Here is a 22939-nt window from a genome sequence, read left to right as displayed (position 1 = left end):
CCTCCGATGCCAATCACTATAGTGTAATAATGAATACTAGCCTTGTGTAGCAAGACAACTATTCCACAATCTGTGAACGCGATATAGAGTCTGTAACCACAAGACTACAAGCTCCCTAACATCCATTATACTGGGGCGGAACATTTGCCAAAAAATAGCAGATCTACAAGCTTGTAGATAAGATCTCTTTTTGGCAAAGAGAGTGAAAAAAATGCATGTATCAAGTGTGTTATTTCCAAGTCCGTTTTACCAATATTATAGAGGGTTTAAATGATGGTACCGGATATGCAGCTCGGCAAATAAAAGGTGAATTGATCCCAGTGCATGACGGAGGATAATTTCACAATAAATGTAAATCTCCACGATACGATTATTGTGAGTGTTTTTTTATTTATTATTATTTTTTATCACGATAAACAACAATAACGATTATCGTCCCATCCCTAAAGGCGTATCGCTGTGCATGCACTGATTATTTTTCTACATTTTTATCCCTTGATTTTGTACCCATTTTTGACCCAGTGCCAATTGCTTAAACTGTAATCCTGGGCTCTGCTCTCCCTCTGCCAACCTGGGGAGAACCCCGAACTGAGCTCATGCTGCCTTCAGCGCATGAGGAGTGAGGAGGCCGCTTCTTATCACCTAACAGGGGGGAAGCTTCCTCGGTTGGACGTAGCGCATGGAAGGAACACGTTATTCCAACCAGTTCCTTTCCTCTCTTTCAGGCGCCCCGGATGGCCAGGGGGAGGCAGTATAGAGACCAGGATCACTGCATGTTCTTTTGTGAGGGCATCTACCCTAGGGGAAACGGGGAGAACATGCAAACTCCACACAGAATGGCCCTTTCGCCAACCCTACCTAGGGTGTGGGCGCTTGCCTGGCTCCAGCCCATAGACCCACCCACTCTCTGAGCGGACTGGTTCTCTTGGTCTGGTGTTGTCATATGACAACAGATGATATGGTATCTTGGCGTACCAGCCAATGAAATCAATGCAAGACGGAGGCGGGGGTGGGTCTAACTTTTGAAAATCAACAGAAACAGTGGAGGGAGGGGAGCTCAGCCAAAGCTCTTAATTGCCCCCTTTGAACTTCAAAGGGGGTTTGTGCACACCTCGTTAGCATCAAAGACAACAACCTGTTTGATGCCTGTCATAGAGGGGAGGGGGAGGGGGGAATGTTTTTGTGTACACATAAGTCAAACACAACCCCTCGCACCAGATTGCTTGTGATTGGGAATTTCAAATTTCAAATCCCCTCCCCTTTGAAATCTCAATGACAGTGTCAGACTCAAGCTCAGCGCAGAGTCTGAAATCAGGCTACGTGGGCGCTGATGACGTGGAGGAGGGAACACTCCCCCAGTGCCCACGGCGTCCCCTGGCGTGAACCCAACCCAGGACCTTCCAGCTGTGAGGCTAGAAGGATCATTATCATGAAGACGGTCTGCTCACCCCTCCGCTCCCGGCATGACAGGCTTGTCCGTGAAGAGTTCTGGAGGATCCTCTTCGTCAGAGGAGCCCGCGCTGGACGACTCTTCATCGCTGTCTGCTAGACAGTAGGTCCGCGGCCTGGTTCTGAGAGAGACACACACACACATGCACACACACATGCACACACACACACGAAAAAAAGGCATAACCAGATTTTAAAATCAACCGTATAAAGTCTCCTGCCAACTGCTCTTCATAGAAATGCATAGAGTTCATCTCTATAGAGCAGCGCTATTCAACCTGCAGCCCGTCGGCCGCATGCGGCCCCTGCAGCATGTCTATGCGGCCCGTCATGGTCATACCAATAAAAAAATATTTTGTCTACTTTCAGTGTGGACAAATAATTTCAGATAATTTTTCAGTTTCTCTCCAAAACCACTAAGAAACAACTATTGTCTTGTTTTATAAAATACTTTTTTGCTTCTTCATACTTCATCATTAATCATTTCTTCTTTTTGTTCTTTGAGGTTTGTCCTTACAGATGGAAATGTGGCTGTTTTCTAGTGCATTTCCTTATTTTTTAGACTACTTATGCAGTGTGTTACAAAATCATTGTCTAGACTAAATGTCTGAAACATGACCGTCATTTTTATCTTGCGGCCTCTTACTTTTTGTATTTTGCTGAGTGGCCCCTGAGCCATCTTTTTGAGTACCCCTGCTATAGACTCATAGGAATGCGTAACTCCCACATTCTTACTTCTTATACAGTATGTACTACCTAGTGTTCTTACTTCTTATACAGTATGTACTACCTAGTGTTCTTACTTCTTATACAGTATGTACTACCTAGTGTTCTTACTTCTTATACAGTATGTACTACCTAGTGTTCTTACGTCTTATACAGTATGTACTACCTAGTGTTCTTACTTCTTATGCAGTATGTACTAGCTAGTGTTCTTACTTCTTATACAGTATGTATAGTGTTCTTACTTCTTATACAGTATGTACTAGCTAGTGTTCTTACTTCTTTTACAGTATGTACTACCTAGTGTTCTTACTTCTTATACAGTATGCACTAGGGCTGTCTTCGACACAGGATTTATGAAGTCGATTCGAGTCGCGGGGGTTAATCCGACGCGTCGACGAATCGTTTTATAGTCTACTTTGTGTAAAAAAAAAAGAGAAAAAAAAGTGTTGCTTTAAACCACGTCAACATAATAGAATAATACATTAAGAGATGAATTGAATACACAGTGTTTTCGGTGATATCGGTGCGCGAGCACAAATGTTATCTGCATAGCAGTGTACAACCATAGAGTTATAACACACCGTTAAAACAAATCTCCGCTGTTTCAACTCTGCCCCGTCTCTCGGCAGCGTGCAGTAGATGAGACATTCGCGAACGATTCCGCTCTCTTGAACGGCTCTTTTAAATGAACGATGGGATCCAGTCCGCAGTCGCGGGACACAGAGCACTGACAGAGTAATGAGTCAGTGTCGAGAACGGATTCATTTCAGAAACGGATCATAAAAACGGGGAGGCACAGCTCCCGTTAGAGCTAAAAGTCTGGGTTTCCGAGGCTACGTTAGAGCCAGCAGTGTGGACATGTCATGGACGCAAACACAGCGAAACACAATCATTCATCATGGATTACAACATTGGAACAATTCAGAAGCACTTTAATTAGAAAATGTAACTTGTAGCCTACACTTGTGTATGTTAATTTGACTTTAGAAGATTGTTTACTACTTCGTGGACGCGCGTTTGTGCTGTGGCAGGTTATTTAGTATGGGATTTTGACAGCGTGCTTCCCTCCTCTTAACGGAACACTGCGGCGGTCTGAACCGTTCTGGCCGTTCCGTCTCACTTTCAACCCGACGCTGGTGCGAGACAATAAATAACTGTTCGTGTTCGCCAATTGCTACTTCTCATTGGAAGTACATGACACCACACCAGTCCAGCAGTGCACCGCAGTACTGGCAGTAGTAGGCTAACTGGTGATATAAAAAAATATATATTTTCGCTTCGACTCAAACAATTGGCGTCGATTCCCGGGGCTTAAAACGACGCGTCGATTCGTCGATTTTTAGAAGACACCCCTAGTATGCACTAGCTAGTGTTCTTACTTCTTATACAGTATGCACTAGCTAGTGTTCTTACTTCTTATACAGTATGCACTAGCTAGTGGGGGGATTCATGAGAGAGGGCAAGATTTCTGCTGTCTGTCTTGCCTTGAGACATGATGATAGTCTTAATCATCACCTTGTCTTTCCTTGTGGAAAGAAACTATGTTTGGCATCCTTGCCGAAGTCGCCATGGATCAACCACTGGCTCACATCTCCCCGAGTTCAGACTGAACTGCTAAAAACAAGCGTTTTGTTGTGGGTGCTCCGACTGCTTGCTTAAAGGGCCACTTCACCTCTGGTACAACCAGATCTTATTTTATTGTTGTTTGGGACACAATCAACACAATCCTGAGTTATTCTTTGTGTTCTATCTGTGTTTTGAGATATTTTAGTATTTCAGCTGTGCTACGACAGCCAGCCCCATGGCCTCCCCTAAGAAACAAGAAATCTTGTGAAATAAAATGTCGTCAACCAATCATCAAGGATGATGATACACGAAAGAAGAAGCTGTGCTAGTGATGCGTTTTGCATCATATGATGCAGCATGATGATGCAAAATGCATCATATGATGCAAAATGCCTCACTAGCACAGCTGAAATACTAAAATATCTCAAAACACAGATTGAATACAAAAAATAACTCAGGATTGTGTTGATTGTGTCCCAAACAACAATAAAATAAGATCTAGCTGTCCCAGAGGTGAAGTGGCCCTTTAGACTAAGACAATTTAAAACGTTGATTGCAGACCTATCCACAAATGTCTGCAACCGTTTTATTTATCTTATTCTTTTTAGATTATGTTTCTTACTTCTGTTGTACGTAAAGGGGGAAGCTGTTGTTTCATTTCATTGTTGTTAGTTGTTAGTTCCATGTGTATTATATGACATTGTATTTTAACTGTGATGCATCTCGACAACACTGAGGGACACCTCAATGTCCGTTCCAAGAATAAATAAAGGTCTGTCAAAGCTAGGTATTTGTTTTGCCACTCAGTAGGCGTTCCCACATAACTTGCAGGTATGATGATGTTGCATGCATACCCTCTATAGCAGGGGTGGGCAACTTTGATGATGGAGAGGGTCACTATATTTCCACCTTCACTCCAGAGGGCCACATTGCATATTGCTACATTCTACTTTGTCTTTCTAGTATCTCATACAAAAGAAGCAAAAATAGAAGATCTAAAAGCTCAAAACACGTCGCACTGCGACGCGTTTTGAGCTTGTAGATCTGCTATTTTTGCTTCTTTTGAATTGGAAACATGAATATTTTTGGTTCTTTTTTAAATGGAATCCTGAAATGTACAATTGTATTTAATTTCAAATGCATTTAGTTATACTCATGTTAACTTTATGAACCTGAATACAAATATGTTGGATATGAAAAAAAGACTAACATTTTAGTACTACTAGACTAGACTGAAGTAATTAAAACGGTCATGTTTGCATGTTTGGAATTGTAACAGCTGAAACCAATAATATATCAGTATTCTGATATTAACCGCATTAAGTGTAGGTGGGGGCCGCATGTGGCCCCCGGGCCGCCAGTTGCCCATGTATGCTCTAGTCTATAGGATGTTAATTTAGGAAAAAACACAAAAAGTAAAAATATTGTCAACAAAGGCTGAAACAGAGGCTACGGTGTGGAACACAAGAAGGGATTATTACTCCTCGTGTCAACGAAGGGCATCCGTTCCCAAACCCAGACTCACCCAGCAGCCAACAGGAGCAAATCCACAGCATCAAGCAAGCAGCACCAGAGGAGGAGGAGGAAGAAGAAGAAGATGGATATTTAGTAAAGGAAGACAGAGAAGGAAGAGTGGAGAGAAATGAGGAGAAGAGAAAGAGACACACAGGCTACGTCAACACTTTAGACCTCAGGATGCAAATTCCTCCCACTTAGCATCTGGCTCAGAGCTGCCCAGGAATTGATTATCGCTGTTACAACGAGAAGCAACAACTCCTACACGTTATACATCTCACTGCTGCAGCAAAGGCTACAGTAAAAGGCTATGTGATGTGTTTATGTCTTTGTTTGTTTGTTTTTTGCATAGTACTGTGCAGGGCAGGAATTTCATGGAGGCCATGAAGACCATGGCCTTGTTCACCTCAAACCAATGGCATGACCTGAGGCCACAATGGCCTTAATGCCCCAGCTGACTGTACCACTTTCTCCTCTGTCTCTCTCTTGTCAATATGTAGACAGTAGACACCGGTGTCTTTTTATTTTCACATAGACACCATTGTCTTTTGTTGAGATTCTGAAATCTTAACTCCCTCGAGTCCCCATCTTTAAACCAATCCAGTGACTTTGATTGGTGCAGGGCTGAGCATGGATCAGATTTTAAATACCATCATGTATCTATTTCTCTGCAGATAAGATTATCATCCCTAACCCTTAAATTCAACAAATTCTTTCAATGGACTAAAATCTTGTTTTATTAGATGGCCTTCCTGCCCTGGCATGTGGCCTTCCTGCCCTGGCATGTGGCCTTTGTGCCCTCAAAAAATGGCCTTGCCCCTAAAATGATGAAATTCCAGGTCTGGTACTGTGTCTATTTGTCTGTGATTTAATGTTTTAATGATTACTAAGGACCCCAATGTAAATAAGCCATAGTGCTTCTGCTTTCCTATTAGTAGATCTTGTATGTGAACTGTACTGTCCTGTGTTTTTCAATCAATCAATCAGTCAGTCAGCCAAACACAAATGGAGCCTTTCCGGTCTGTTTGTAGACTCTACTACTGAACATACAAAACGGATAGCACAGACAAGGAAGAACAGCGTTGACACAGTCAAATCTAGGGTGTTAATGTAGGAAAAAGTAGATTTACTAATGCAGGAATCTACATTAGATTCATTAAAACTATGGCAGCAAAAGTGTTAAGAGTGTACAAATAGACCCTCTATCTTCATATACAAGCGGTCCACAGTAATGCCCAGTATAATATGACCCGATGAAGACTAGTAGAAAAAGGGTGAAGTGTTCCTTTAGCTCTCAGGATTCCAGAGCGGGCTGAATAAAGCACAAACAACAGCACAGTCAAAGTCAAGCGTGGATAGGTGAAGGAACAGCACAAGAGAAAACATCCAAAACGTTACATTTTGTTTGGGGTGGCCATAGCTGAGTGGTTAGTGAGCCTGCCTGGGGAGCCAGAGCTCCTGGTTGCCCCAGGTATGATTCCTGGCAAGGTCAGCTATGTGTCCCTGAGCAAGACTCTTAACCCCTAAGAGTCAAGATGGCTGGTCACCATCTTGGAGAACTCCTCCCATCCCCTCTACCCTGAGATCTTCGGTTACTGGAGTAAGAGAGGAAACAACCGTTTCTGCTACCCAGCACGGAGGTGCGAGAGACTTGGAAAGTCCTTTGTGCCGGTCGCTCTCAAGCAATACAACGAGACTCATAGCGGACGCTTGCCAAGGCCTAATAGGATAACCTAGGACAACTGTTACCTTGCACTACTGGAACAAAAAGTTGTACTGACTCTGACCTCTAACGTACTTTTCCCTGAGAGGGTTGCTGTGGCGTCTTGCTGTGGCTCCCTTTATTGCTTAAAAAAAGAGGGGAAAGAATATATATATTCTTGATTTATTTGCACTGACTTTGGTCACTTATTTTCTGGCCCTGCACTATTGGGCTGTGTTGGTTGAACTGAGTACTATTGCTGTGTTGATATGGCGGTGTGATACCTGTGTTGCATTGACTAGCATTGTCTGTTATGTGCACTTTTTTTGTTTGGCACTGTTTGTTAAGTTGTGCTTGGGTATAGCTTTTTTGTGTGTGTGACGTGTCACTTATGAGCGTTGAATGTTTCGTGGTCACTTTATGTATATATTCTTCTTTTTTGCAATAACTTTTTGACACTTTATGTTTATATTCTTTTTTTTTGTGCTTGATCTTTGGACTGTACACTACAGTACTCTTTTTCTTTTTCCTACTTCTTTGTAACTTATAACCTTAACTGCTGCGCTGCCTCTGGGCAACTGAATTTCCCCTGTGGGATAATAAAGGTATCTATCTATCAATCAATCAATCTATCTATCTATCTATCTATCTATCTATCTATCTATCTATCTATCTATCTATCTATCTATCTATCTATCTATCTATCTATCTATCTATCTATCTAATTGCTCCCCGAGTGCCACATATGGCTGCTCACTGCTCCTAGTTGTTATAGGATGGGTAAAATACAGAGGACAGATTTCACCTTTGTGCAAATGTACTGTGACAAAAACACCCCAAGGCTTGAGTGGGGCCTATTATTATATTATATTATATATTATGTTTTGTTGTGATGGTGATGGAGCCTCACCCCTCCTTGCCCGTCTCCCCCGGCCCGTCACCCTCCTTCCCCAGACTCACCCCTCCTCGCCCAGACTCACCCCTCCTCCCCCAGACAGACTCACCCCTCCTTGCCCGTCTCCCCCGGCCCGTCACCCTCCTTCCCCAGACTCACCCCTCCTTCCCCAGACTCACCCCTCCTCCCATAGACTCACCCCTCCTCCCCCAGACTCACCCCTCCTCCCCCAGACAGACTCACCCCTCCTTGCCCGTCTCCCCCGGCCCGTCACCCTCCTTCCCCAGACTCACCCCTCCTTCCCCAGACTCACCCCTCCTCCCCTAGACTCACCCCTCCTCCCCCAGACTCACCCCTCCTCCCCCAGACAGACTCACCCCTCCTTGCCCGTCTCCCCCGGCCCGTCCCCCTCCTTCCCCAGACGGGACAGGTTCATCTTGGTCTCCAGGGACATCAGGAAGGAGCCTTTATAGGACACCTCCAGGTCAAACCATAGACCTGGTGGACGAGAGAGAGAGAGAGAGGGGACGAGAGAGGCAGAGAGACACAGAGACAGAGAGGGAGAGAGAGAGAGAGAGAGAGAGAGAGAGAGAGAGAGAGAGAGAGAGGGGGAGAGAGAGAGAGAGAGAGAGAGAGAGAGAGAGGGAGAGAGAGAGAGAGAGAGAGAGAGTGTGTTAAAATGAGCACACCATAAAACCACTGCAAAACGGATTGCGCACGCACACTCACATACACTCACAAAATTCATTTCAATTCAAAGGGCTTTATTGGCACATACGTTTACATTGCCAAAGCAGCACAGTACAATACAATCATTCAATGTAATACGATCAAAATAAAATATGTACACATACTCTCTCACACGCACACGCACACACACACACACACACACACACACACACACACACACACACACACACACACACACACACACACACACAGTGCTGAGTCCTGTTCTGAATCCTGAGTCCAACACACAATGAAGGGAGTGCCTTGCTTGGCATGGTGCCCTATGCCCCAGTGCATGCTGGGAAAGGTCATCTCTCCCATGCAGCGTTAGCTTCCTGACTGCACGGTTGCTAAGGTATATTAAAAGAAGGTACGGACATCTACAGTACGTCATTCTCTCATAACCAGAGATTCACCGAGCTGGCAGATCGGTGGCACTGGGAGGTCGATGTAGTACACTGAGGGACCAGGGCTTATAAATAACCACTGTTTCTGAACGACTGAGATTGTTATGAGAGAGATAGAGCCACGACTGAAACTGTCCGAGTTTCCCAAAGCGATTTAAGCCCATCGTAGCTCACGCATGGTTGTAGAGACCAAGCCCTGACCGTCATGTTCCCGTGTGTACATGGGTTTGGGCAGAGCAACTTATTTAGCCTCCTACAACTACACCAACATTCAGATTTCACAAAGTGCTTAATAAAGTCTACTGTCTGAATACGGTGCGGCATTCTATAATTACTCGTATCCTCCGTGTTCTTTAAGAAGAAGCCTTTTTATCCGATTGCGTTCTGTTTTCCCATGTTTTTCCTGGCGTTCCACATACGCACCAACCCCATTGAGATAAACAGACAGTGATCGGATAAAAAGCCAAAGCTTCTTATTAAAGAAAACGGAGGATACGGGTAATTATAGAAAGCCGTACCGTATTTAGACAGGTGTGAGACTTTATTAAGCACTTTGTTTGTGAAATCTGAATGATGGTGTAGTTGTAGGGGGCTAAATAATTCGCTCTGCCTGAACTCATAACACGGGAACATGATGATCGGGGCTTGGTCTCTACGACCATGCCTGAGCTACGATGGGCTTACGATGGGCTAAAATCGCTTTGGGAAACCCGGCCACTGTCCCTACCATGCAGTGGTTCCCACACTTCGAAAAGGGTGGAAAAAAAGGGGGCATTTACTCACGAGTCAGTTAAAACATGATTATTTTGGGGGTCGTGGCCTGAAAAGGTTGAGAACCACTGGTCTATAGGGCAGGACTTCCATAGTACTGTATACGTGTACTATTTCCTCTAGAAGCCGTCTTGTTTTATGCTGCAGAGATGCATCTGGTAACATTGCACAGACGCATTATGAAGAGGAACATTGTGGTGATAACAGCCGCAGTTCCTCTCTCTACAGTGAGGAGGTGCTGCTGTCCCTCTCCTGGCTCACACACACACACACACACACACACACACACACACACACACACACACACACACACACACACACACACACACACACACACACACACACACACACACACACACACACACACACACACACACACACACACACACACACACACACACACAGCTGAACCTAGTGACAGTAAAACTTTAATGTGAGGAGACCTGGATATTATTATCCATATCAGATGAGACGGCAGAATATAGTCCTCCTCTGAAGAAAGCATCTCCAAAGCTCAAACCAAGCGCTGCTTTTTCTTTCTCTCTACGTCAAAAAACATTTAGGCCTGGGATTAGTTTATACTTTAGCTATTGAAACAGCTGATACAAGCTCAGACTTGACTTTCACGATCTTTCAAAAATAGCATATCTACAAGCTCGCAGCGCGGCACTCGGTGCCGCGCTGTGAGCTTGTATATCTGCTATTTTTTAATAGTTTAAGCATGTAATATGTACCCGGTCAAAATGCGTTAAGAAAGCATCTCCAAAGCTCAAACCGAGCGCTGCTTTCTTTCTCTCCACGTCAAAGTGATGTTACTGCACATGACAGAATAAATACACTGTCATTGTCCCTCCGTGTGCCATGTCCTCCCTCTCCTTCATCGTTTTACAGCATGGCTCTGTGCCTGCATGCGGGCATGTGCGTGTGCGTGTGTGTCCGTGTGCGTGCGTGTGACCGTGGCTAATCTTGCGAATCACTGGACTGGACAAATCTTTCAAGGCACGCTGCCAGTAAGCCAAGTGACTGAATCCCAAAATATGTTTCATGTGTTATGCTTTCAGAAATGCTTGGATGGCGACCGAGTCACGGCGCGATGCCTGGCATGAATGAACGGCACACCCACCGGGCGCCAGGGGTTAATTAAACCTCTCTCCCCCCTTCGGGGAAATCTCGCTATTTCTACGTGTCGTTCTTTCCACAACCAGCATCGGCAGGTTAGCTACTCACCAGCGTCTGGGTTACTGAGGTTAGAGTTAGGGTTTGGTTTAGGTTTAAGCAAAGAGGTTAACATTCAACCGTGTCGGCGGGTTAGCTACTCACCCACGTCGGCAGGTTAGCTTTTCACCAGGTTAAAGGTGATACACCATGCATTTAAAAAGTATTTATGTCATATTGTTTATGTCCCAAAAACGTTTTTCAAAAGGTTTGAGGCTAAATTACCACTCCTGAATAGAGAGCCTCTCTCGTTTTTGAATGGCTCACAGAGCATTTCAGCTGCAGTACCACATTTGGCCTGAACTGCGCCACCCCCCACAAAATCTTTTTGAAAACATTTTTTTTTTGAAAAGTTTGATTTTTGAAAAAAGAAAAAAAGAAAAAAATGAATTTCTTTTTTTTCGTGATGACGTCACAATCGGCAGATGACGTCACAATCGGCAGCAAATCTGGACAGCCTGTTTTGAGAACCCGTGGGATACTTTTAACCTTCGCCTTCTCAAAACCAGAGAAAGACACAACGGTCAGAAATGGGACTTTGTGAGGATAGAAGGTGCTAGTGGGACCCCAAAAAAAGGTTTTAAAATAGGAAAAGTGAAATTTCATGGTGTATCACCTTTAACATTCACCCGAGTCGAAATAGTGGGACGTAGAACAAATGTTATGTCTACATATCGACACGCTCCCCTTCCCTTCCTCGGCCCTTTTGCATTCGCTGTTACCGAACATCACGCAAAAGTCTGGCACGAACAGGGACGTGCTGGGCCCCTGATTCAGCCCGGGAAAAAGAGTTGCAGAGGCCCTCTTTGCGCGCTATGGAGAGAGATATCTCTCTGTAGCGCTGCTGCTACTCAAATATTTGCCATTTCAGATCATGACAAGTGACAAGCCAGTGGGCCAAATTACATGAGTTATATTTTGTCGTTGTCGGGTGGAAACCTTGTACGTCCAAAACTGTTTGTTTTGTATTTGTCATTTAAAAAATGATTTAAACGGTGCGAGGCGTTGTGTGCTTGTAGATCGGCTGTTTTCACTACTTTTGTGCGACGGCCTTGTATGATGAAGCAGGGCTTTGCTTTGCGGAAAAAATTACAAATTTGAAACTTGGAGATACAAGGTTTCTGCCCGACAGTGACGATTTACTTTGTTGGCCGCCTAGCCCCCAAAATGGAACAAATATTTTTATTTTTTTCCTAATGGCCGGCCTGGTCCGGCCAGGAATGAACCGGCCGTTCGGGAGTTGTCCCGTTTTTCCCAATGGCCAGCACATCACTGGGCACGAACATCACGTGAAGCCTGGTACATGTCTCAAGAAACCCTGCCAATCACTCAAGGAGTCTGGCAGGCATACCAGAGAAACCTAGAACCATACAGTAACCTAGGCTAGTAACAGTAACCGTATACCGGTAAGTACTCAGTACTCTATGGGTGTAAGTAACACCATCTCACCATCTCTATATTTTTAATAGTCTTAAAGTTGCATATAATTCCTTTAAAATCAAAATGTAGGAAACAAAAATTAAGGGACCCATAAGTATGGGTCCCGACCCAGTGCCTGGGAACCGGTGACCTAGAATGTTGTCTCTGACTCCTGTTCATGGGTTGCATTTGTAGTCCTAAACGGCCATGTTGAGGACCAACACAGGTTTTTTAATTTGTCTGATTGGCATAGAACTAATCTTCTATGCCAATCAGAACACCTGTGTTGGTCCTCAACATGGCTGGTGTAGGACTACAAATGCAAATTGATCCAGAATTCCTCGACAGAAGCCAAGCCATGATTAGTCCTTGTCTTGTTCAGCAATTCGTCTTCTTCCTCTCTCTCTCTCCAAAGCCTGTCAGTCCAGTCAGTAAATACCATCTGCACTTTGAACTGGCCACAGAACGAATAGAAGTAGGTTTAGCTGGTGGAACCAGGCAGGCAGGGGGAACAGGCAGCCATGCTGGTAGGCAGGCAGGCAGGGGGAACAGGCCCAGTGGAGTCAGTGTGTCAGTATAATGGATGATGGGGAGGGAGAAGTGTAATGACTCTGCCTAATAGAGCCAGGTGGACGGACAGCCCAGAAAGTCTGGACTCCGTGAGCAGAATTAAGGCAAGGGAGGGGGGGTGGCGTGCGTGTACGTTAGACCATATGGCTTTGTGTGGCTTGTTGCTTTGCAAAAACTAGGAAATACTGTAGGTGTTTAGACCATAGGTTATTTAATCTCTTCTCTTCTTTCTCCGTTTTAATGTGTCTGTTTGCTTTTGATAATTACTTTGGTTACTACAGGCAACCAAACTATTGTTCTTGTCAGTATAATATCCAATCAGACAGGATTGTTAATGCCATGACATCACAATATATAACATAAACGGTAAGAAGGACATTCATTTCCCAGTGGATTCCTCGCAACTCGCGTCAGTGCAACCACACTTGCAATTTCCCAGAATTGAACCTTTTTATAACTTAATTTTTATTTTCATAATTGCACCTTACTAGTTACTTGCGCAAGCATGAACGCTCAAGTACTGCAATCTGCTGGGTATGTATGTATATATTATGCATGTATGTACTGTATGTCGGCATACACGCTGACATAGAGGGTTCTGCATCGCCGCAGCACCTGGCGGTAAATTTCCAGCCCCCGTCTGGGTACACGCTCGAAATGTGTTCAGCCCCGTGGTGTGGCGTGGACAAAACTCGGCGCCAACGTATGTCGGTGTCCTCTCTTGTTTGAGACCGTAGCCCAATCAGGGACCAGCATCTCTGGCAACCTCATTAACACAACTCGTGCCTCTTAATCTGAAGGTTGCTTGTTGCCTTGGTGCCGCGCCGTTTCCTCCGTCGGCCGCCGCTATTATTTTGAAGGGCTGGAAGGGGGTTGTTTTTGTTTTTTTGGATTATCACTTGACGGCAACGATTACGTCATCTAGTCACATGACAGTGTGAGCCGAGAAGAGAAAGATGGCTGCGCCCTGCCGTGTGTATTGTTTACATCAGATCTGGTGCAAAATGGCTCAAAATGGCTCTTTTGGATTAAATGAAGTATCTTTATGGGCCTCTCCATTGACTTAACATGGAGGAGCTTCACTTCGCGTGCACGCCCAACGTGCGTTTTAAACAAATCGCGGACATTACCGATGCGGCCGCGACCGGGGCGACATTATGTAAGTATTAATACATTTACTGTAAATACAGTAAGATTGACGGTGAGCGCTGTCAACGGCGTCATGTAGTCACCGATTTGAATGACGGTGAGGATCGTCTACAGCAGCAGAACAGTTAACAGCCAATGAGGGACCAGCATTCCTGGTGATGCCAGTGGTGATGTCATTGGTATCTCGCGTAGGCCACAGGTAGCCTACTTCGACAGTGTGCATTTCTGGTTGTTTCTGTTAATGTGTTTGTCTCCAGTAAATGTGTTCTCAGATTTATGGGTCGTATTATGTTTCTTCGTTCCTACTCTCACCTATGGTCATGAAGTGTGGGTCATGACCGAAAGTATAAGGTCGCGGGTGCAAGCGGCCGAAATGGGTTTCCTCAGAAGGGTGGCTGGTATCTCCCTTAGAGATAGGGTGAGAAGTTCAGTCACCCGAGGAAAGGAGCATCTAGTTGGGGCATCTAGTACGGATGCCCCTCGAGCGCCTTCCTAGGAAGGTCCTCGATGCGCGTCCCACTGGGAGGAGACCCCGTGGCAGACCAAAGACCAGATGGAGGGATTATATCTCCAAACTGGCTTGGGAACGCCTCCACTCCCTAGTTGCTCAGGATAAGGAAATCTGGAGATCTCAGTTGGAACTGTTACCCCCGCGACCCGATTCCGGATAAGCGGTTGAAGATGGATGGATGGATTATGTTTTGAGCTGTAATGTGTCACCGACATGGACTCAGTGACACTTTTGTCAAATCTTGTTCATTTTGTTTTGCCGACCTGGAAGTAGGCCGGGGTGGGCGATATGGAAAAATACAATATCACAATATTTTTCCAAGCTGTATCACAATACTCGATTTTATCACGATTCTTTTTCACGTTGGTTTTCATGCTTATTTTTCAAGTTACTTGACAAAAACTAGACTCTCTGGGTTCCTTTTGGGAGGTCTAAATTGAACTTTACAAGTATGTAACTGACAGTATACATTTGGTTTCATTTGTATACTGTCAGAGTTAAGTGGAGACCTTGACATTTTAATGTTGAGAACTACTGATTTTGACCAAAATGCTGGTTTAAATTAATTCTGCAATGAATCTCCGTATTAACGATTAAACATGGTTTCTTACAAGGCTCCATCAATTGTATCACGATATATACGATACCTCTGAAAAGGCGTATCGTGGAGACATTGTATCGTCTCAACGATATTTATCACCATATCGCCCACCCCTACCTTGAAGCACTCTGGGTTACACAACACATGTGTAACTCCATATTTGGACAAGACTGACATACTCTGACAGGATCACACATACTTAGTTCTTTTCCCAGATCCTGGACGGGCGGTGGATCTAAGGTTATACATTCTGTTGCTGTCAGTAGTCATGGCTACCAGTTCCCACCTGACGTTGTGTGGCAGTCCAGACCGCTCCAGACCGTACTGTATAACCGCTAGCTTGCATAACGTCTTCATACTAGGACTTAAGTCTAAGAAACACAGGATATCGTCAAACTGTTGGTGTTCGAAAAGGATCACACAGTCTCCCACCATGCAACAGCACCCGGTAGTACCAAATTCACCCATTGGTTCAACCTCATGCCAGGAGAAGGTGTTTGGACTGAATTTCCACAGATCACTGAACTCCTGGTCCCTGTTGTAGCCACCACATATGTACAGCTCTCCCTTGTAGGCAAAGGCTGAATGATGGAAGCGTCTTTCTGGAAGAAGCTGTGCAGAATGCGTACTCAGCCAGCGGTTGGTCTCTGTGTCAAACACTCTGATGTCGTTGCTGCAGATGTCCTGGCTCTCTGAGCCCCCAAATACAAACATCTTCGTCCCGATGATGGTGGAAGAGTGGAGTGATGAACCCTTTGGTGCATTGCCTCTGGTCGTAATTAAAGACCAGACCATTGTAGTGGTGTCCAGCTTGTAGAGGTCATTAAAGTATCCAGTAAGCTTAGTGAATCCTGCATAAATATACATGACTTTCCCCAAGACGCAGGCCGAGTGCTCTTTCCTCTTCTCTGGAACAGTCCCCGAAACCTTCGGCTTCAACCATTGGTGGTTGTCAACATCAAATGCATAAAGAACATTGCAGAAGGGCCCCAGGATGACAAACCACCCGTCGTCTTTCTCTTTAATCTCAAAATCCACTACTCCTCCAAAGATGTAGATCATATCTTCTATGAGCACAGCTGTGTGGCGCACGCGGTTGGCGGGAACTTCAATTTTACGTTTTCCTCTTCCATTTGTCACCGGATTAAAATTCATCCAGCGCAAAGTCACTGTGTTGAAGACATGCACATGAATCTCATCTTTGTCTTTCTTGTTATAATACCCACCAAAGGAGTACAGCATATGCCCTACTGTCACAGCAGTGGAGAAAACTCTCTGTGGTACAACTTTCAGAGTCAAGGTCCAGTGAAACATTTCAGATGAAATCGCCAAAGTGTACGAAATTGCTGCTAATTGAATGACTTTCTCACGCTTAAAACTTATACTGGTGCAGCGACACAAACATCATGCACAAAACTCCATATTTGGGCAAGACTGACGTATTCTAATATGCTCAGATCAAGTGTTGCATTGGTGACTTTATATTTGGTAGGACACTATTAAAGTGACGTCAAAGAATTGACGTTAAATTGAAAAACAAGAATTGACACAGTCAATATACAATCTGGTGGATTGGTGTGGTGTAAAGCAGGGGCAATGAAGTTTCAATATTGAGCTGGGTGCTCGTAAGAATTGAAATATTCAATATAAAGGCTGGTGGAACAACAAGAATTGAAATATTCAATATAAAGGCTGGTGGATTGTTGTTTCTTGTCAAAGTGGTGGCCTATGGTGTAAGGTCTCAAATATTTGCTAATTATGTTTCTATGTGCTACATAGGCTGAGAAATGTATTTTTTATTAGATGTTTTATAAGATGTATTACAATATTTGAGTTTGCAGATTTTTTTAAAAAGAATGATAAAGGTCTGGACCATGACAAGTAATTTCCCATGAAAGCCAAAGGTGTAAGCTATCAAACAGTTTTGACATTTTATTTCTAGCTGCTACAGAGGCTGAGAAATAAATGTTTTAGTAGACGTTGACCTCTGTGAAGTTTTCCATAAAATCTCAGGTTTTAGGGGTATTTTTCCAATCGGCCATAGGTTTTTAAGGCTTTTTTCCAGGCGGACTTAGGTCTAAATGGGTTCATCATCTGGGGACGCCCCAAAATAATGACGTCATCAACTCAACTTTTTACAGAGTTGAGTCGACTTCGAATCACAAGTCGTTAATGGCCTAGTGTGTGTGTGTGTGTGTGTGTGTGTGTGTGTGTGTGTGTGTGTGTGTGTGTGTGTGTGTGTGTGTGTGCGGTGGTCCTACCCTGGTGGTCCACAGAGGGTCTGGAGGAGTGCAGGATCTTGGGGATGGCGAAGCCCATGTCCAGCGCTGTCAGGGTCAGCTCATTCATGAAGTACGGCAGCTGGAAGAGACATTTTACACATTTTGTGTGTGTTAATGTGCTTGTATACCTGCATGTCAATGTCTCCTGTGTATTTGAACTGTTTGAACACAACAGTGTTTGTGAGTGATTTTAAAGGTTAAAGCCCGGGACTGATACCAAAGTCATCAAGAAAGTCTAATAATAGCCAATGTATCTGTGGGGTTCCATAGTGAACATGAGTGTGCTTGGTGAAATATCGCTACTACTACGTGTCATCATTTCTACTAAGGAGCGTCGGGAGGGTTAGCGACTCACCCCACGGAGTTTAGGGTTAGAGTAAGGCAGGGTTCCCCAATAGGTGGCCTGCGGGCCATTTGCGGCCCGCGGGGGGCTACTGTCTGGCCCCCACCAACCCCAGTAATAATGGTGGTATAAGAGCAGCAACAACACTAGTATATCGTCGTTGTCGAGTGGAAACCTTGTATCTCCAGATTTGTACGTTCTTTCGCAAAGTAAAGCCCTGCTTCATCATTCAAGGCCGTCGCACAAAAGTAGTGAAAACAGCAGATCTACAAGCACACAACGCCTCGCGGTTCGAGGCATTGTGTGCTTGTAGATCGGCTGTTTTCACTAGTTTAAATCATTTTTTAAATGATGAATGCAAAATGAACGGTTTTGGACATACAAGATTTTCACCCGACAACGACGATATATGAACTGTCGCTGGAGTAGTGGGAACGCCACCGCCGCCCCCTGCAATGTTGTGGCCCTCAGCTTGGTACCCTAGACATGATTCAATGTTGTGGCCCTCAGCTTGGTACCCTAGACATGATTCGGTCCTTAGGGAAAACGAATTGGGGAACCCTGCAGTAAGGGTTGGGTTTGGGTGTGGAAAAGATGACATGTAGTAACAGATGTAGTAAAAGATGACATGTAGTAACAGCGAAGCGCTCCCGTGTGCTTCACTCACCCTGATCTTACTGAGTTTCATCTGGATCTTCTTGGAGACCACGTTGGCCCAGTATCTCTCCCCCAGGAAGTCCCAGAAAACCCGTCCCAGCAGAGCGTTGACCCAAGCCTCGGGTTCTCCACTCTCTTCTGGACCCCTGAGCAACTGATGGTGACATGATGCACACAGGACATGTAAGAGAGGACACATCTTCTACTGATGGTGACATGATGCACACAGGACATATCAGGAGAGGACACATCTTCTACTGATGGTGACATGATGCACACAGGACATATCAGGAGAGGACACATCTTCTACTGATGGTGACATGATGCACACAGGACATATCAGGAGAGGACACATCTTCAACTGATGGTGACAGGTGTTAAAGGAGTGCAAATCCCTAGCCTCCTTCAAAATTGGTCTGAAAACACACCTACAAACGGCTACTATTTCGAAACTTGTAATTATAACAAAGCCCACACGTCCCAGACTCTTCTCCATCCCGGCCCACAAATTGTACTCCCCATTGCAGTTACAACTGCCACCTTAATCTGAAGACTCACCGCTTAAGACTCCACCTTAGACCGTAACACTAAAGGCTCATTCGTACTAGGGTGAAGTGAGTAGCTCCTCACTTTTTTAGGTGATGAGGTGATGGGGTGATGTGGTGATGTGGTGATGTCGGAAAGTAAAAGCAGGGTAGATGTGTCGGAGTTTGCAGTAGTGAAGCGCTCTAAGACGTAATGTTGTAGTTTTCTGACTACGACACCGCAGTGAACTACTCTTCACCTTCTCTGGGGTATTAATGAGCCTTTACAGTAGCAATTTACAATGTAGATGTAAATGTGGCATTTAGCAGACGCTATTAATCCAGAGCGACATTAACACATCGAATGCATAGAAATAGTAATCTAAAACAAAGGTAGACCAAGAATCTATTCAATAAACAATCAAAACATCAATAATCTGTACATCAAAGCTATACACAGTACACACACTATAGCTTTGATGTACAATAGGTTGCCAAGTAGAAAATGGCCTGTCTATATACAAATGCAATATAAATGATGGTATGTATGGTAATTGAGGGTAGGCAAGTGCTACAGTAAGTGGTGAGTCTTCAGACCACGGCAGAAGCTATGGAGTGAGTGCAACGGGGAGTCCATTCCACAGTTTAGGGGCCAGGAGGGCGAAGAGTCTGGCCTCCATGACCATGCAGGCTTAAGGGGAACACACACCGGACGCGGAGGCGGCGCAGAAGCAGCACGTCAAAACATACGGCCCCATTATTATCAATGAACTAACCCACACCGGCGGGTCTGCTGCCTCGCCTGCCGCGCCGATACGCCGCGGTTCTATTTTCCCAGTGTTGCCACGCGGTGAACATGTTCTCCCATGGTTCTCCCCACCGGGGGAAATGGGTGTGCTGTGTGGCAGCGCGCCGCATCCAGTTGGGATTACTGCTCGTTACTTCATGTGCGTCGATACCGCGACGCGACGCTGCACAGCCGCCCGCGTCCAGTGTGTGCTCCTCTTTACATTGCATAGGTGAAAATGTAATTTTGATAGCACTCAGTGCCATCCATGTCGTTAGGGTGGGTAGGGTACCTTCTTGGGCGCCCTGGGGCTGCTCTCGGGGCTGCGTACGGGGCTGCAGGTAGCCGTGGGGCTGTCCGCCTGCTCCTGGCCAACCACGTACTTGGCCATGTAGACGCTGTAGTCCAGCAGCACCTTCCTTCTGAGGGCTCTGCCCTCGTCAGCCTCCACACCGCCTCCTCCTGGAGGGAGGCTGCCACTGCGGCTAGGAGTGGGCGGGAAGGCTGGGAGGGGAGGGGAGGTGATGGGTACAAGAAATACAGAGGGTGTGGAAAAACAAATGCTTTGATATCACTCATTATTGGTTGTAGAATTGCATTTCTGTTGCTACGGTAAAAATGGCATTTAGAAAGCATGTTATTGCGACTGTCAGGTCGCCAGCTAGTATCAAAACGTCCGCCTCATGTCCGTCAGTGCGTCAGTGTGTCACGCAGTGAGTGTGTCACGCTAATACTCACTCACATGGCTCTGTGGTGCCTCGCTGATTGCCTGTGAAAGCCCAATCACGGAACGCACCTGGGATCTTCTCGCTCTGTGTCTGTGTGTGTGTGTGTGTGTGTGTGTGTGTGTGTGTGTGTGTGTGTGTGTGTGTGTGTGTGTGTGTATGTGTCTGTGTGTGTGTGTGTGTGTGTGTGTGTGTGTGTGTGTGTGTGTGTGTGTGTGTTTTACAGTTGTTTGCGACCTGACGGTTCATTCTATAGTTTGTACAGTTTCAATGTACAGATTATTTAAGTTTTTATATTTTGATTTGATGCTGAGGTTCTTCATGGTTTACCTATGTTCCTAGATTGATCCTAAATTACTGAGGCACTACAGTACACCGTCTCTCTGTATTTGATGTATGTTTTTAATTTACTTGCTTACTGTTATTAAGGCTCTCTGGATAAAGAGCGTCTGCTAAATGCTGATTGTAAATTGTAACTATTTTCTTTTCTTACTTTCTTTTTGTCCCCCTTTTCTTATAATTCAAAGTATAGCCAAGTATTTCTCTTTTTTCTTCCAATTTGGTCATTATGGAAGTTTATTCCTCTCACTGCCCGTCACTGCTGTTCTACCCTACAGGGTGAGGAGGAGCCCCCACCGGACGGTCCTACTGCTGTTCTACCCTACAGGGTGAGGAGGAGCCCCCACCGGACGGTCCTACTGCTGTTCTACCATACAGGGTGAGGAGGAGCCCCCACCGGACGGTCCTACTGCTGTTCTACCCTACAGGGTGAGGAGGAGCCCCCACCGGACGGTCCTACTGCTGTTCTACCATACAGGGTGAGGAGGAGCCCCCACCGGACGGTCCTACTGCTGTTCTACCATACAGGGTGAGGAGGAGCCCCCACCGGACGGTCCTACTGCTGTTCTACCATACAGGGTGAGGAGGAGCCCCCACCGGACGGTCCTACTGCTGTTCTACCATACAGGGTGAGGAGGAGCCCCCACCGGACGGTCCTACTGCTGTTCTACCCTACAGGGTGAGGAGGAGCCCCCACCGGACGGTCCTACTGCTGTTCTACCATACAGGGTGAGGAGGAGCCCCCACCGGACGGTCCTACTGCTGTTCTACCCTACAGGGTGAGGAGGAGCCCCCACCGGACGGTCCTACTGCTGTTCTACCATACAGGGTGAGGAGGAGCCCCCACCGGACGGTCCTACTGCTGTTCTACCCCTACTGCTGTTCTACCATACAGGGTGAGGAGGAGCCCCCACCGGACGGTCCTACTGCTGTTCTACCCTACAGGGTGAGGAGGAGCCCCTACCGGACGGTCCTACTGCTGTTCTACCATACAGGGTGAGGAGGAGCCCCCACCGGACGGTCCTACTGCTGTTCTACCATACAGGGTGAGGAGGAGCCCCCACCGGACGGTCCTACTCCAAAATACGACGCCAGACTAGTTTGTACAATTCAGTGAGTGTGTCAGGGCTAAACTCGGCCCATCTTGACCCAGACCGGCCCACCACAACCGGCACAAACCCAACATAGAAGATCTACAAGCCCACAACGCATCAAGACAGCTAGCGCGTTGTGGGCTAATGTTATATGTTTGGGTGGGACTCCTGGGCCACAGTAGCCAGTGATTGGGTTACTAGGGCCGGTATTCAGATGATAGACGAGCCAGTGGGCCAATCGTGTGCTGTCTCTCTGCTCTGTGGGCCGGTGCTACTGAAGGATTGGCCCTCTCTCCACTTAGTGCCCGCCCAGCCCAATGCTAAAATGGTGGCAAAAAAAGAAAAAAACTCAACTGACCACTCTTGGAGACTCCGCTCTTCACGTCCGACTTGAGCCGAGACGCCAGCAGGAAGCGTCGGAACCACTCCTCCTTCTCCCGACCCGTCCTCCCAAACAGGAAGATGGTCAGCTCCGCTGCCGCCGCCGCCACCGGCGCCGGCCTCCGGGGCTCCTCCGACACGGGACCCGGAACCTCGCACTTCTCCGCTTGATTCTCCCCTTTGTCCAGTCTGTCTCCCTTGTCCATTCTGTCCCCCTTGTCCATTTTGTCCCCCTTTTCAAGTCTGTCTCCCTTGTCCAGTCTGTCCTTGTCCAGTTTGTCCCCCTTGTCCCCCGGTCTGTCCTGTGTCTTCTCCCCGGCTCCAGCGGACGTCCTGTCGTCCCCCGCCGTGTCCCCCTGGGCCTTGGACATGAAGTCGTCCTGCTTGGCCAGCTGGATGCAGATGGGATACTTCTTGTTCCACACCCGCTTCCTGGCCAGGCTCTGGGGCACCAGGAGGATCTGTGAGGAGGACACCACCATGCTTCACAACACTGACCAAAAAAACTAACTTACTAAAGCCCTTTGCACACAGGCGCGTTAATCCGCACGGATAAAACGGACAATTTCGTTTTCAAAGAAA

The 22939-nt window shown here is 46.1% G+C and overlaps 1 protein-coding gene across 1 annotated transcript in view; it reads right to left on the bottom strand.

Moving 5' to 3' along the window:
* LOC308283998 (testis-expressed protein 2-like) overlaps window positions 1–22939 on the bottom strand; it is a gene marked incomplete at its 5' end in the record, with an annotated part of 61389 nt that overhangs the window by 7414 nt on the left and 31036 nt on the right. The window contains 6 exons of the mRNA XM_080724520.1: window positions 1449–1571; window positions 8231–8351; window positions 17487–17586; window positions 18518–18661; window positions 20111–20322; window positions 22335–22818. Coding sequence (XP_080580646.1) covers window positions 1449–1571; window positions 8231–8351; window positions 17487–17586; window positions 18518–18661; window positions 20111–20322; window positions 22335–22818 — 1184 coding nt within the window. The remainder of the gene's footprint in view (window positions 1–1448; window positions 1572–8230; window positions 8352–17486; window positions 17587–18517; window positions 18662–20110; window positions 20323–22334; window positions 22819–22939) is intronic.

Source organism: Nannobrachium achirus (genome assembly GCF_963921795.1).
Source record: "Nannobrachium achirus genome assembly, chromosome: 4".
NCBI classification, from domain to species: domain Eukaryota; kingdom Metazoa; phylum Chordata; class Actinopteri; order Myctophiformes; family Myctophidae; genus Nannobrachium; species Nannobrachium achirus.
Note: the sequence above shows the minus strand (reverse complement) of the source record. Positions and strands in the feature narration are given on the sequence as shown.